The 14,863-nt window shown below is 40.7% G+C and overlaps 1 protein-coding gene across 2 annotated transcripts in view; it reads left to right on the top strand.

The window, feature by feature from the left end:
- Positions 1-14,863, top strand: part of ATP2A2 (ATPase sarcoplasmic/endoplasmic reticulum Ca2+ transporting 2) — a 57,837-nt gene that overhangs the window by 34,182 nt on the left and 8,792 nt on the right. For both annotated transcript variants that reach the window (XR_005781171.1, XM_040444138.1), the window contains exons 7-14: positions 1,591-1,676; positions 2,663-3,127; positions 7,719-7,807; positions 8,189-8,291; positions 9,094-9,225; positions 12,611-12,733; positions 12,834-13,052; positions 13,832-14,167. Coding sequence is in view for 1 of the 2 variants with exons in the window: in XM_040444138.1 (XP_040300072.1) it covers positions 1,591-1,676; positions 2,663-3,127; positions 7,719-7,807; positions 8,189-8,291; positions 9,094-9,225; positions 12,611-12,733; positions 12,834-13,052; positions 13,832-14,167 (1,553 nt within the window). In the remaining variant the exon portion in view is untranslated. The remainder of the gene's footprint in view (positions 1-1,590; positions 1,677-2,662; positions 3,128-7,718; positions 7,808-8,188; positions 8,292-9,093; positions 9,226-12,610; positions 12,734-12,833; positions 13,053-13,831; positions 14,168-14,863) is intronic.

The raw sequence follows: 14,863 nt of genomic DNA, 5'->3' as shown, positions 1-14,863 counted from the left end.
CTTCCTTCCTTCCTTCCTTCCTTCCTTCCTTCCTTCCTTCCTTCCTTATTTTTGAGAAAGAGACAGCATGCAAGCAGGGAAAGGGCAGAGAGAGAGAGGGAGACACAGAATCCAAAGCAGGCTCTAGGCTCTGAGCTGTCAGCACAGAGCCCGACATGAGGCTCGAACTCACCCCGAGATCATGACCTGAGCCGAAGTCGGACACTTAACTGACTGAGCCACCCAAGCGCCCAGCAAGGGCAGTAATCTTCGGGTTGAAGTGTTGTCTCTCTCGTTTGTGGAAAATGAATTATTTAGTGTTCTTTTTCCAGTCAGGAAAAAAAGGCTCCAGAGCTGTAATTTTTTTCATTGGAGGAATGCTACTCTTGCATCTATCATACTTGGCAATGATCAAATGTAGAATTAACAAAAGCTAGCACCTTCCAAAATAGTGAATGTTTTACTGCCTGAAGTTTGCATGTTTAGATCTGAGATTGTTTGGAACATTTTTCCATTTTTGTTTGATAAAGGTACAGTCTAGGGGGGAGGGTTCATATTAACTGGAAGTAAGGTGGTCAGAAGATTAACTCAGACACAATGCTAACCTGAATTAAATAGAGTATAAAATCCAAAGGTAATCAAGATTTATCTGATTATCAGTTTTGTAAAGCAGCTGAAGTAATGGGAGGTAGTATTGTGAGTAGCCTGAGCTCTGTTTTTTATTGTTTCGTTATGAATAGCTTATTTACTAAAACTCCCATTAGCAATAGCTGAAAGCTGATTAAGCCATAAAATGTTGGGAAACTGATTAGGTTGTGCATATAAAATTTTCATCGTGTGCCCATAGAAATAATTAACTTTTAAAACTTTTCATAGAATCTCTTAAATGTTTTTTGTTAATCATGTTCCAGTTTTAATAACTGGAGCCGTATTTTGCATTACTCAGAGTGACCCCAGTTATTTTCATAAGTGATGTTAAGTAAAGTTGAAACCAAATTCAATGAGACATTGTAAAAGTTGTAAGAAGTTGTCCTTTATATACCATGTGGTGTTTTTAGTGCAACTGCTGATGTTTTTCAGTTTTGTTTTATTGAAATAGAATGGTCTGATCACTCATCACTAATGCAGATATTTCTAAAACTATGTTTTCATTTCTCATGTCTGACATTACTGAACAGGTGTCCCATTGATGCTCCTCATTACGTAATATAATGTATCTAGTTTTTTAGTGTGTTAATATATGTTCACCTTTTTTTTGGAAGTATTAGTGTGTATGTGCAACTACAACAAATACATATAAATACATATTCACAGTATTAGAGTATAAAATTGATACCTGAAAACAGACTAGATTTGAATAGTTACTGTGGGAAATAAAGGCAGTTGACTGGGATTTTATTTCAAAATTAAGTTTATTTTGAAATTGTACTTATTTTAATCCTGACATTCTTTGCTCTGAAGTTAGTTTCTAAGTTTTACTAGCTCACCTCCTTCGAGCAGATGGGGTCTTTTATCCTATTTCCTGAGAGTGCTAGCAGTTTAATGAGTGAGGGTCCAGGTTCTACATGTGGATGGCACAGATCTAATGGTTCCTTCTCTCAACCTGCTTAGGTGAGTCTGTGTCTGTCATCAAGCACACTGACCCTGTCCCAGACCCACGGGCCGTCAACCAAGATAAGAAGAACATGCTGTTTTCTGTAAGTACTTTGTCAAATGTAAAGATCAGGTCAAACACCTTTAAATTCTTTATCTGTATACCTAGAAAAGTAGATCTGTGTGAGAAAGGCTTAGCCTATAAAGATGTTTTTAAATGATGTGGATGATATCAGTATGTAGATCACAGGAAAAAGGTGTGTGTTTAGAAAGTAAGCAAATGTGGCAACAATAATAAGAGGTGAGTCTGGGTGAAAAGTAAAATGGATGTTCATTGTACACCAGTTTTTTTGTTAAATTTTTTTGAAATGAAAAGTTGAGAAATTGATAGGCTTTGCTTGTTTGGCATTTAAAATACTTCAAATGGTAGGTATTTGTATACGGGTTAGTATGGGAGCCTAGCCACTCCTAGTAAGTAAAGTGCTATAGGATTACAGTGAAAATCATGAAGTTGTATCACACCAGCACTGGGAAGTAAAGTGGGGTGAGGAGAGAGTGCTCCTACTTGATTTCATGATTTCTGAATGCCAGTGCTTGAGTGGAGGTCCTCAAGGTAGCTCACGGTGCTGGTGGCCCTGCTTGTTATAGGTGATCACAGTGGGGGCAGGGAGGTTGAGCTATTGGAGCCAGCTGTGGAGAATGGTTAGGGTTGAGGGCCGGATGGAGTTTGAAGAGTCAGGAACGCAGAGGGGTTAGAGCCCTGTTCCAGCCCAAAGCCAGTCTGCAAGCCAGGCTCAATATTATGAATAGAGTTTCCAGGGGCGGGTGGTCAGGATGGAGCTTCCCTGGGCAAGTAGGAACTGCATGAAATGAGAAACAAGAAGAGCCAGACCATGCTGCCTGCATTGTCCAGGTTGGATGGCTAGTTCTCTGAGTAGCAGCAGCCACTGGAAGGCCCAGCAGAATATGAGAGTGTCTGGGTGCTCTAATAAATACCCACAGACTAGTAAACTGTTCTGAGTTCACTAGTCGGTGTTTAAGTTGGGTGCAGTGTTACTCTTCTAATCAGTTTCCTCTACTTCTGTTGTAGGGAACAAACATTGCTGCTGGCAAAGCCATGGGAGTGGTGGTGGCAACTGGAGTTAACACAGAAATCGGCAAGATCCGGGATGAGATGGTGGCAACAGAACAGGAGAGAACACCCCTCCAGCAGAAACTAGACGAGTTTGGGGAGCAGCTTTCCAAAGTCATATCCCTTATTTGCATTGCAGTCTGGATCATAAACATTGGGCACTTCAATGACCCAGTTCACGGAGGCTCCTGGATCAGGGGTGCTATTTACTACTTTAAAATTGCAGTGGCCCTGGCTGTGGCGGCCATTCCTGAAGGTCTGCCTGCTGTCATCACCACCTGCCTGGCTCTTGGAACTCGCAGAATGGCAAAGAAAAATGCCATTGTTCGAAGTCTCCCTTCTGTGGAAACCCTTGGTTGTACTTCTGTTATCTGCTCAGACAAGACTGGTACGCTTACGACGAACCAGATGTCAGTGTGCAGGGTAAGTGGGAGTGATTTAAGACTCTTTGCTGCTGGTGGTTATTGATTCATCCTAAGAATATGCCCTCATGTCATCAAAACCTTGGATTTGTAATTTGATACCTTTTAAAGTACTTTAAACAAATAGGGTTGTGTGTATAGCCTTAACCCAAGGTAATCTGATGCCTCAAAGGAATTTAGTCCTCTAATTCCTAAAACTAATTCATGAAATAAGGGTATCTGCATGGTTAACGTACTTACACTGGGGAAGGTAACTATAAGACGGGCTGTAAATGTGTTAGGTGACTGCTCCATCACTGAGTGCATGTATGTTACTGAAACAGCCTTAAGAGAATTCTGTAAAGCAGCTAGTTCCCTACCTACCAGCCTAGCTAAACTTCTAACTTGTGTTTTCATAACACAGTGGATGAGACCTGCTTTCTTGAAAGGCAAATAATTGCTTTGTTCTATGTTCATCCTTCTTTCTTAGGTTGTCTTGACCATCACTTGGGGGATAAAATAAACTGTTTAAACTTGCCCTTAGAAAAGTAATAACTACAGAAATACTGATATAGCTGAATTAAGTTCTTTCCCTAGGTTTTACTTGAACAACTTTATACAAGTATAATTTTCCCAAAGGTCCACAACTTGTAAAATACTGAGTGGACACCAAAGATCCTGTTTGGCTTGTTAAATATTGAGAGAATCAGTAAAATGGTAAAACTGATTACAAAGAGCATTTGAGGAAGTACTCAATATTAGAATAGAATTGCTATATGTTAGATTACAAAAACTGGTTAATATCCTATAGGGCACTGGCACCTGGATGGCTCAGTTGGTTAAGTGACCCGCCACTCTTGATTTCGGCTCAAGTCATGATCTCACGGTTTGTGGGTTTGAGCCCCGCGTCCAGCTCTGCACTGATAGTGCGGAGCCTGCTTGGGATTCTCCCTCTCCCTCTCTGCTCCTCTCCCATGCTTGCACTCTCTCAAAATAAACAAATAAATAAACTTTTTAAAAAAGTAGTCACTAGGGCAGTAAACTACAGTTTGTCTTTCCTGTAGGAGTATCCACAGCCTCCTGTAAGTAACAAGCTCTAAATAAATAAATAGCACAGTGGAACAGTGTTTTATATTTCTAGAATACTAATCTTTGAGCCTGTAAAGTAATGATTCTGAATGACATTGAAGGGACTGTGGATATCCTGTTGGCCTTATTTCCAGGTTTTGGATAATGTTTTTTCGTATTAGAAATCATTTTTCTTCTAATACAATTAAACCCTTGGAATTTTTATCTTGCCAAATTGAAACTCATGATGATTTTTAGATACACAACCCCCCCCCCCCACACTCCCACCAACTCTTTGTGTAGTCCAGACCCCAATTTAGAATGAATGGACAGGTGTTTTGTCTCTTATGTGGTAATAAGCAGGGTTTGACTCAGCTACCTAGGTTTACCTAGGTTTTCATTCCTTGGAACCAGAATAGGTGTAAATTGGCTAATAGCTAGTTGTCAACTAATTTCAAACTATGGGAGCAAATCAGATTTCAAACTAAGAATAAAACAGAGTCTGTAATAAAAGATTTTTGTTTTTATATTTTCTCTTAGCTGGTGTAAGATGTTTTCTTCCATTAAACAGCGTAGCCTGCCTCTTTGTTCTGTTGTACCTCTGTGACAGAAAGCTGATGCTAATCTGTATTCTATGGGAGGTTTCTTGCAGCAGGTTGCATAACTGACCTTGACTTAGAAATACTTTCATCATGCAGTTCCTAAATGGTTTACTTGCTTGTAATCTACCATGCCCACTTGCATTCAGATTTACTTAATGTGAACTAAAATTCTGAATATCTTAGAATATTATGGACCGTGGTATAAACTGAAAGTCTCACTTTTTTAAACTGTATCATTAAAGAAATGACATGGTGTGTGGTAATAATGTCAACTTATGATGTTGCTTAGTGCACTTAGTTTTTCACATTGTGACTTTATGAATCCTGGTAATCCTGCTCAAGAGGTTTAAAAACTCAGGCCCTGAGAAGTTAAGTGATATGTCTGGGGGTCACACAGCTTCTAATAAAAGGGTAAAAAAAGGGTAAAGTTGGGTTTTTTATAGGAGAGATGGGTAGTTAAATCTAGTCCTCTGTCTTCCACTTAATAATTATATAACCTTGAGCACTTGTTTAACCTCTCTGATCCTTTGTTCCTCTTCTGTAAAATGTCAAACATATTTGGAAGGAGCCATTTGACAAGCTTCCTTTTTTTAGTTGTTGTATCTGTTAGAAAAAAATGTAGGCGTCACTGATACTGCTGCATGTGATCTTGGACATGAATCTTTTCCTCATTTAACACTGGTTGCGTATGTTTGAATTAGAACCTTTTTTATCAGGAGTCATCACAGTTTTAAATCCTCTTATATAATTTCATTAAAAAAAAAAAAAAAGACATTTGTCTTGTTCGTGGCTCTAGTTCCGTTCCAGGGTTAATTTATATCTAAATAGCTTTTGAAATGAAGCTTTTTGGGCGCCTGGCTGGCTCAGTCAGTAGAGCATGTGACTCTTGATCTTGGGGTTGTGAGTTTGAACCCCGTGTAGGGTGTAGAGTTTAAAAAAAAAGAGAGAGGTGTGGGGTGCCTGGGTGGCTCAGTCGGTTAAGCATCCAACTTCAGCTCAGGTTATGATCTCACAGTTCATGAGTTCAAGCCCCGCATTGGGCACTGCGCTAACAGTGCAGAACCTGCTTGGGATTCTTTCTCCTGTCTGTGCCCCTACCCTGCTTGCACGCTCTCTCTCAAAATAAACTTTAAAAAAATATATTAAAAAAAAAAAGATAAAACTTTCAAAACTTAAAAGTTTGTCCTATATAACAAGCAAAAATCTTGTGAGGCAAAAATAAGTTACTTTAATTTTTTTTTTTTAATGTTTATTTTTGAGAGACAGTGCTAGTGAGGGAGAGGCAGAGAGAGAAGGAGACACAGAATCCAAAGCAGACTCCAGGCTCTGAGCTGTCAGCACAGAGCCCGATTCAGGGCTTGAACCCATGAACCGTGAGATCATGACCTGAACCGAAGTTGGATGCTTAACCAACTGAGCCACCCAGGTGCCCCTAAAAAAAGTTACTTTAAAATAAGCATGAACTGATTTTGTTACTGAATCTGAGTTGAGATTCTCTGAAAAGATACCTTAAAGCACTACGTGGTTCTTTTTAAACTTGAGTTTAGTAGTTTTAAATTATTGTAAATGGTTTGATTATATATTTAAAATTTTTTTTAATGTTTATTATTTTTGAGAGAGAGACAGAGTGAAAGCAGGGGAGGGGCAGAGAGAGGGGGAGACACAGAGAATCTGGAGCAGGCTCTAGGCTCTGAGTTGTTAACACAGAGCCTAGTGCAGGGCTTGAACTCACGAACCGAGAGATCATGCCCTGAGCTGAAGTCAGACACTTAACTGGCTGAGCCACCTAGGCACCCCGTTTTCTTCTTCCTGTCTCTCCTCTCTCACTCTCTCCCTTCCTTCCTTCCTTCCTTCCTTCCTTCCTTCCTTCCTTCCTTCCTTCCTTCCTTCCTCTTCCTTTTTTAATGTTTTATTTGTTTTGAGAGAGCGCGCATAAGGGGAGGGGGGCACGGGAGAAAATCACAAGCAGGCTCCAAGTTGTTAGTGCAGAGCCTGACTATAGGGCTTGATCCCCCAAATGGCAAGATCATGACCTGAGCTGAAATCAAGTCAGACAACCAGCTGAGCTACCCGGCCGCCCCTGGTCATGTTCTTAATTGTTCATATTTCAGAGGCATTCTGGCACCATAAAGTATAGTTGAAGTAGCACTTTGTGTTTTTGTTCTGTGTTTTATGAGAAGGTGTTATAGTTTCAATTTGCATGAAAACACAAGTCTAAATCTGAGTCTTCCAAACCGGGCTTCTAAATCATGATTGAAAAGCAAACCGAAGGGGGCTGGGGGAACCTGATCTTTAAGAAACTAGCTCATGTCACTGTAAAATTAAGAATCCTTTCGTAAGCATGCTTCTGTCTGTGTTCCCTTGGTGATGTCAGTTCAGTCAGTTCTGCAGGCTCCTTACTGTGCACATGGAGTTATGCAGCTTCATAGAAAATGAGCTATTGCCACAATAAAAATAAGTGGGAAGGAGGAGAGAAGTGATTTGTCTTATTTTACTCAGGGAATGTTTATGCAGCTCTGAAATGTGAGTTTATTCTTCCCAGGCTTTTACTATTAGCTCCCAGGCATGACTACCTAATATTACTTTCTCAGCCAGCCATTTGAAATTGGGAATTTGGAGTCCTCTGAAGACTACTGCTGTGTCTTTGGAATTGAATGACCTGGAGTCCTCATAACTTAGATTTCATGTGGGTTGTCTTCTGTGTCTTTGGTGCCCCTGTTGTTTATTTATTCAGCACCTCTGTGATACTGTTTTTCAGACTCTTGGATGGATGGGGGAGGCAATCCTAAATAGCATCTAGTTGGAATAAGGAAAAATCTGATGCTGAGGTTCAGTTCATAAGTTTCATTAAAATTGTTTTCTTCCATGAGAAATGCTTTTTGTCTTAGCAGAGATTATTTTTTTCTGGCACATTTTAAACACTTGACGCTTTTTTTCCTGTAGATGTTCATTCTGGACAAGGTTGAGGGGGATACTTGTTCCCTTAATGAGTTTACCATAACTGGGTCAACATATGCACCTATTGGAGAAGTGTGAGTAAACCCACCTTATCATTTAAAGGATCCGTTGTAGCAGTTTGGTACTTGTATAGATTTAAGAGAAAACAGGTTATAAGTCAGTGACTTTTTTCATTTTTATTTAGCTCTGCTTTAGAGCCTAATTTTTCAGCTGGTTTGTTCTGTATTGATACCTGTGGTGGAAGAATTTCATTAATTAAGAACTTCTGGTCTTTACTGGTTGATTCCTAATATCAGAGACACATTCTGTTGTCTCCATCAGATTTCTAAGAATCATCACTCAAATTCTTTTGAATACTTGCCAGGCTGTTGCCCACAAAATTATATTACAAATTAAATAAAAATCAATAGAGATGACCACATTATGCTCTAAAAGTGTTTTTCTTCTTTTGATAGGCATAAAGATGATAAACCAGTGAAATGTCATCAATATGATGGTCTTGTGGAATTGGCAACAATTTGTGCTCTTTGTAATGATTCTGCATTGGATTATAATGAGGTAAGGCTCCTCATAAATGAAAAAGTAGACCTGGCTATTCTAGCTCAAAGGTGGGGTGGGTAGAATGAAAATCCAGCCTTCCTTCCTCTGGAAAGTAACAGTTTCTAATTTTATTTCCTCTTTCCATTTTATCCGAGTCAGCATGACCTAGTCAAAGAAAGCCGAGAGCCTTTCATATATCCTCTGAGTGTTGCAGTCACTTTTAAACTAAGAGGATGTATGCGATGTTTCCTTTGGCTTGTAGTGTGGCTACCAAAAGTGAAGAAAACCTAGGAGAGGAAATGTTTTCCTGAAAGTAGAGGGTATTAATCTTGTTTTTTAAGATGGGTAGTATTATATCCTTGAGGATGAGCTGAGGCTTAGAGGGCTGTTTTGATGATGATGATGATGATGATGATAAAATAATATAAAATTTAAACAGTAGACCTTTTTTTCCTCCCTTTTTACTTACAGATTAACCCACTGGTTTCTAAAAGACAAGCCAGTCTCCATCAGAACCTGAATGTGAACTCTGTAGAATGATAAATAATGACATGCAATTTCACATACTATTTGAAAGTTGTTTGAATTAATACTATGACTATTGGCTTCTCATAGTTAAAGGAAATAAAAAATATAGTTATTAGAATAAGATAAAATGTGCTTTGAGTGTATTTTTGTCTGCCTCATTTGCTCCAGAGTAGGATAAAAACAGCCCCGACAATAATGGTGCAACGAAAGACAAGTTCTCCTCTGATGGGAAGTCTTTATTGATGAAAAACTTATTCACTGCTTTTTCACTTTATGCTTTTAACCAATACAGGCAAAGGGCGTGTATGAAAAAGTTGGGGAAGCTACAGAGACTGCTCTCACTTGCCTAGTAGAGAAGATGAATGTATTTGATACCGAATTGAAGGGTCTTTCTAAAATAGAAAGAGCAAATGCCTGCAACTCGGTGAGTATTGAAGCGTGGGGTGTTGTGTGCACTGTCTTTTGTTCCCCGCCCTCTTGGACAAGTAGGTAGATTCATACCTTTCTCCTCAAACTGGCGGCATCTCCTTCTCTCATTTGCTCTCTGGTACAATAGTAGTATGTTTTTTATCTTAAAACTTTTTTTTGTTTCCCCCTTTAGCACTCTGCTTCTTTTCTTTTCTAGTAAAATTTCTCAAAGTAGCTGTTTTAATGTATTCTCTTGTTTCACTTTTCTGATTTTCTCCAGTGCACTCCAGTCAAGTTCTTTTTTTTTTTTTTTTTAAAGTTTATTTTGTGAGAGAGAGAGTGCATGTGCAATCTGAGGAGGGGAGAGAGGGAGAGAGTATCCCAAGCAGGCTCTACAGTGCCAAAGCAGAGCCCGATGCAGGGCTTAAACTCACGAACCGTGAGATCGTGACCTGAGCCGAAGTCAGACACTTTGACTGAGCCACCCAGATGCCCCTCCGGTCAAGTTTTTTAAGCATTTTGGTGAGCACACCAATGTCAGGCTGTGAAAGGGTCCATCCAGTCCAGTCTGGCATTCACAGACAGGGAAACTGAGTGAGGCCTGCAGTGATGAGCATAGTTTCACAGGCTGAGGCAGAACTGGACTCCTTCTCTAGCACCCTCTCTTTGCATCATTTTATCTCCTTTATATTATCAAGAAAACAAAGCTCACACCAGAATTAAGGCCCTCCCTGCTGTGACATGATCCACACTCCACCATTAGCAATCTCATAGTCACAAGGGTCCTGGGCAGCTCCTGTGGCTTCCATAAAATGGGAGATGTCCTGGTCTCCATTTTAGAGCCCTCACTCTCACACTGGCAGTGAGCTGGGGTGGGATAAAGGGGGCAGAGGGGCATCCTTGCAAAACCACATTGTCTGACAGCTCTATTAGTTGGTTTGACTAAGTCCCTCAGAGGCAACCTTCACAGAGACTGAGGGTTAGAACTGTTTGATTCTAGACCAGTAACCACTCGATAAAGGGAAACAAGTAGTATGGAGCTTACAAGCAGTGTGTTAACTGTCATTTTGACGGGACGTAAGGGCAAGGCTGTCTGTTCTCTTGTCTGCAGACTAAGCCATTTCTTGATCCTTGGTTGCGTCATTTTTTGTCAGCAGCTGAGCGAGGAGATCAGTAATGACTGTCATGGGGGCTCCTTCACTGAAAATTTCCAGATCTGAACTCATGCCAGTCTCCGGCCCCTAGAAAGCAGGAACCTGTTGTAGTTCAGAGAGGAAGTGGGCAGAACCCAGCTTTTTAAGGCCTAATGGACTATCCTGATGCTGTTAGAAATGGCTATATTCTTCTCTCCACCCAGGATGTATCTGGTGCCTAGATCTACACCTAAGAATCACTACACATTCCTTCAGTCTTTCTAGAGCATTTGGTGGAAATGCTCAATGGAAACTAAACATGTAAATACATACGAGTCAAATAATGCAGAATTCGGTGATGGTCTTTTTCTGCTTGAGGCAGCTCTGGCTGAGAGGATGACCATAGTCCACACAGCCTGGCAGAGAACCCACAGATGTCTGTCCACTCGTCACTGCCCACATTGGATGCTGAAGTTCTTGAAGATTTCTGCAATTACTAGCTTTGTATCTGAGTGGGGGATGGGGGAGGATCAGTGTAATTCACATAATTGAATAAAGACAGAAAACCATAAGATCATTTAAGTCGATACAGAAAGGGCATCTGGTAAAATTTGTGTTCATGATAAAAACTCCACAAACCTGGGCACCTAGGTGGCTCAGTCGGTTAAGCTTCCAACTCTTGATTTCAGCTCAGTTCATGATCTTAGTTTGTGAGATAGAGCGTGGGCCTGCTTGTGGTGGTTCTCTCCCCATCCCTTGCTGACTTGCTCACTCTCTCAAACTACAAAAACAAAACAAAAACAATTCAGCAAACCTGTCTTCAAGTTGAAGGTATATTTACACAGAGTCTGTACTAATGTCATACTTAGTAGCGACAAAAAATTTTCTGCTCTCAATGTTTCTATTCAGTATTGTCCCAGCAGCCCCAGTCAATGCAATAAGACAAGAAAAAGAAATCAAAGGTATAAAAATTAGAAAGGCTAGTGTAGGGCACCTGGGTGGGTCAATGGGTTAAGCATCCGACTTTGGCTCAGGTCATGATCTCACAGTTCGTGGGTTCGAGCCCTGCGTCAGGCTCTGTGCTGACAGCTAAGCCTGGAACCTGCTTCAAATTCTGTGTCTCCCTCTTTCTCTGCCCCTCCCCTACTCATGCTCTCTCTCAAAAATAAACATTAAAAAAAATTTTTTACTGTTAAAAAGGTACAGTGTATGTTGTAGATAACATGGTTGTGTACACAATGCAACAGTGTCTGAATCCAAAGAGTCATTTTCAGTCATTTACCTGAGCTGTTGGTCTCTCCCTCTGTGAAACATTCCTTCACTTGTTCTTCTCCCTCCCATCCCTCTGCCAACTCCTTGGCTGGATCTTACACATATGACCGGGGGTGGGGAGGCCCCAGAGCCCAGTCCTCAACCTTTTCTGTCTTTAGTTATTTCCATGAGCTCTTCTGGTCAGTGTGCTGGCGTCTAATGTGCAGGCTCCCTAAAGCTATTTAGAATAAAGAGAACAATGGCTTTTCAGGTGCTTAGTAGCCACATAGGACAGCTACATGAACAGCTCCCATAGAACATTTCCATCACAGTAGACACTTCTGTGGGGCAGTAGTGCTGTGGACCAACCATTCCTGCCCACGGTTGCCATCATCTCTCTTAGATTATTTGTACTAAATGGTGCTCCTTGTCCCCCTTCAACTGCGAGAGCCTGAAACCCTCCATCACCTTCCCATTTTCACTTGCTATAAAAGCCAATTGCCTTAAAGTGACTTTCAAAGTCCTACAACCTGCTTCTGTCCTCCCACACCTACTCCCCCCCACCCCCTGCCCACCGTCCATTACACTTCTCTCTTTTTCTTGCAACTCTTTCAGCTATATGGCCCGGAGGCTCCTTGAACATGCCAGGTCATGCCAGCCTGCACTTCGGCATTCTCAGCTCACACATCCTTCACATTTTTACTCAAACTCTGCCTTCTTCTGACTACTTTATGTAAAATTGCAACCTATACATACACAAATTTTCTATCTCCCTTCCTTGCCTTATCTAAACATTTTTTCCTCCATAGCATTTACTATATGTGCATTTACCTTCTAGTGTGTCTTTCCCAAATGAGAGGGCAAGTTTAAACTTCATGAGGGTGAGAACTTGTTCGCTGTCCATGGCTAAACCCCAGCACCTGTCACAGAATAGGCGCTTAATGAACATTTGTTGACCAAGTGAAAAATATTCAGAAATTGTTACCCAGTAGTATTCCATGCGTGTTCTCTTTTCAGGTCATAAAGCAGTTAATGAAAAAAGAATTTACTCTCGAGTTTTCACGCGATAGAAAATCAATGTCAGTGTATTGTACACCAAACAAACCAAGCCGGACATCGATGAGCAAAATGTTTGTGAAGGCAAGTACAGCAGATTGCAGTTGAGATGTTCTTTCCAGGATTAGGATCCTGGGTGAGCCCAGTAAGTACAGTTCCTGATCTAAATCTGTAACATTTCCAGGGCGCTCCCGAAGGTGTCATTGACAGGTGCACCCACATTCGGGTTGGAAGTACCAAAGTCCCTATGACCCCTGGAGTCAAACAGAAGGTCATGTCTGTCATCAGGGAATGGGGTAGTGGCAGCGACACACTGCGGTGCCTGGCTCTGGCCACTCATGACAACCCACTGAGAAGAGAAGAAATGAACCTTGAGGACTCTGCCAACTTTATCAAATATGAGGTTAGCTAACAAAATGCTCCTTCCCCCACACCCTGCACACTCATTGTGTTCAAACAGCGCTCCTTCAGTAAAAGGTCAAATGAGTCTTGCTTTTGCCAAGAAAGAGGTGTGGTTATTTGTTTTTCTGCAGGCCAAATGCCCCACCATTCTAATTCAGCGTGCTGCTTCCAGCATGCCTAGTTAACAGTTTAATACAGGTCTGTTGCTTTCGAGGTAGGAAAGTTCAGACTTGAGCCAAAGAAACTTGTAAAAATGATTTTGCAACTCTTAAGTAAATTAAGATGTTTTAAAAATAGGGAATATTTTTTTAAACATTCGTTAGTTACTGAAGGTCAAAATATCCAAGTTGAGAGATTTCTTCTACTCCTCTGCTCATAGTAGAACTCTTGAATTCTGGGTGTGTGACTTCCTGAAGCACTGACCGAGAGGAATTAGGAAGAACTGGTCCTCTGGGCCATAAGAGTGGCCAATATCAAAATGCTCTTACTCCTTAGTATGTTTTTTTCTTCCTTTCAGGATATTATCCTGAAAGTTAAAGGATGATTTGGTTCAAGAAGGTAGTGATGTTTTTTATTCCTTTCTGGTTCATTGGAAGAAATACTATTCCTCATTGGATTTATATCTGTATGAATGTTAATCTTAGAGAAGAGTCACAGCTACAGAATTTACCATAGGAAAATGGGAGAGGCCTTTGTTCTTTATGTATAACTGGTCTTGTTTTACATTAGGGGAGAAACTAGAACTTCCTGTTTTAACGTAAGATGATTCTTTTGCTGTAGACTAATCTGACTTTCGTTGGCTGTGTGGGCATGCTGGACCCTCCAAGAATTGAAGTGGCCTCTTCTGTGAAGCTTTGCCGGCAAGCAGGCATCCGGGTGATCATGATCACAGGGGACAACAAAGGCACTGCTGTGGCCATCTGTCGCCGCATTGGCATCTTTGGGCAGGACGAGGATGTGACGTCAAAGGCTTTTACGGGTCGGGAGTTTGATGAGCTCAGTCCTTCAGCCCAGAGAGATGCCTGCTTGAATGCCCGCTGTTTTGCTCGAGTTGAGCCCTCCCACAAGTCAAAAATTGTAGAGTTTCTTCAGTCTTTTGATGAGATTACAGCTATGGTGAGTACCTTTGGACTCATGCTACACAGATACAGCAAGTTGTAATTTTGACTGTTAAATTTTTAGTAACAGCTCCCAAATTCGGAATATCTTGATTTTTGTCATGATCAGAGCTGTCTCTCTAGGGTTCTGTTAACCAGTAGTTGGCATGCTATGTACTATTACCTTCAGGGAAGATTCTAGACTAGTTTACGATGTTGAAGTATGCCTTCTGAATCAGTCACAGGGAAATATGTGGTGATATCTAGTCTTTGTCTTGGTTAAAGTATACATGTTATTTCAAGTTTTCTAAAAATTGATTCAGGACTGAACTCCTCTGTTTTCCATTCCCAATCTTTGGGTAACCCTACCTGAAATTAGATGTACTGTTGAAGCATTAAGAACTGCTTATTGGTGAGGCATTTCCGGGATTCTTCCCTTTGTGTGATTCTTCACCCAGACAAGTTCACGTTGTGGAGTGTTTGCTTTCTGTTGCTCGTCTGTGAAACTTTTTTAAAAGGTGTTATTTGAAAGAATATATTAACAGGTGTTCTTCCTTCTCTCAAAGGGAACCACTTTTCTGAATTGAATGTTGGGTGTTCAGTAAAAGTTTAAAAAAAAATGGGAGTGATAGCTTTGTATCTGTTGACGATATTTAGTATTTTTCTGATCTTTGTAAATGGCATGTTCTAGTTTCCTAGAATAGTGCACCTATTG

The sequence above is a fragment of the Herpailurus yagouaroundi genome, unplaced genomic scaffold, assembly GCF_014898765.1.
Source record: "Herpailurus yagouaroundi ecotype Mexico unplaced genomic scaffold, PumYag 191, whole genome shotgun sequence".
NCBI classification, from domain to species: domain Eukaryota; kingdom Metazoa; phylum Chordata; class Mammalia; order Carnivora; family Felidae; genus Herpailurus; species Herpailurus yagouaroundi.
This window is presented reverse-complemented; position numbering and strand designations above follow the sequence as displayed.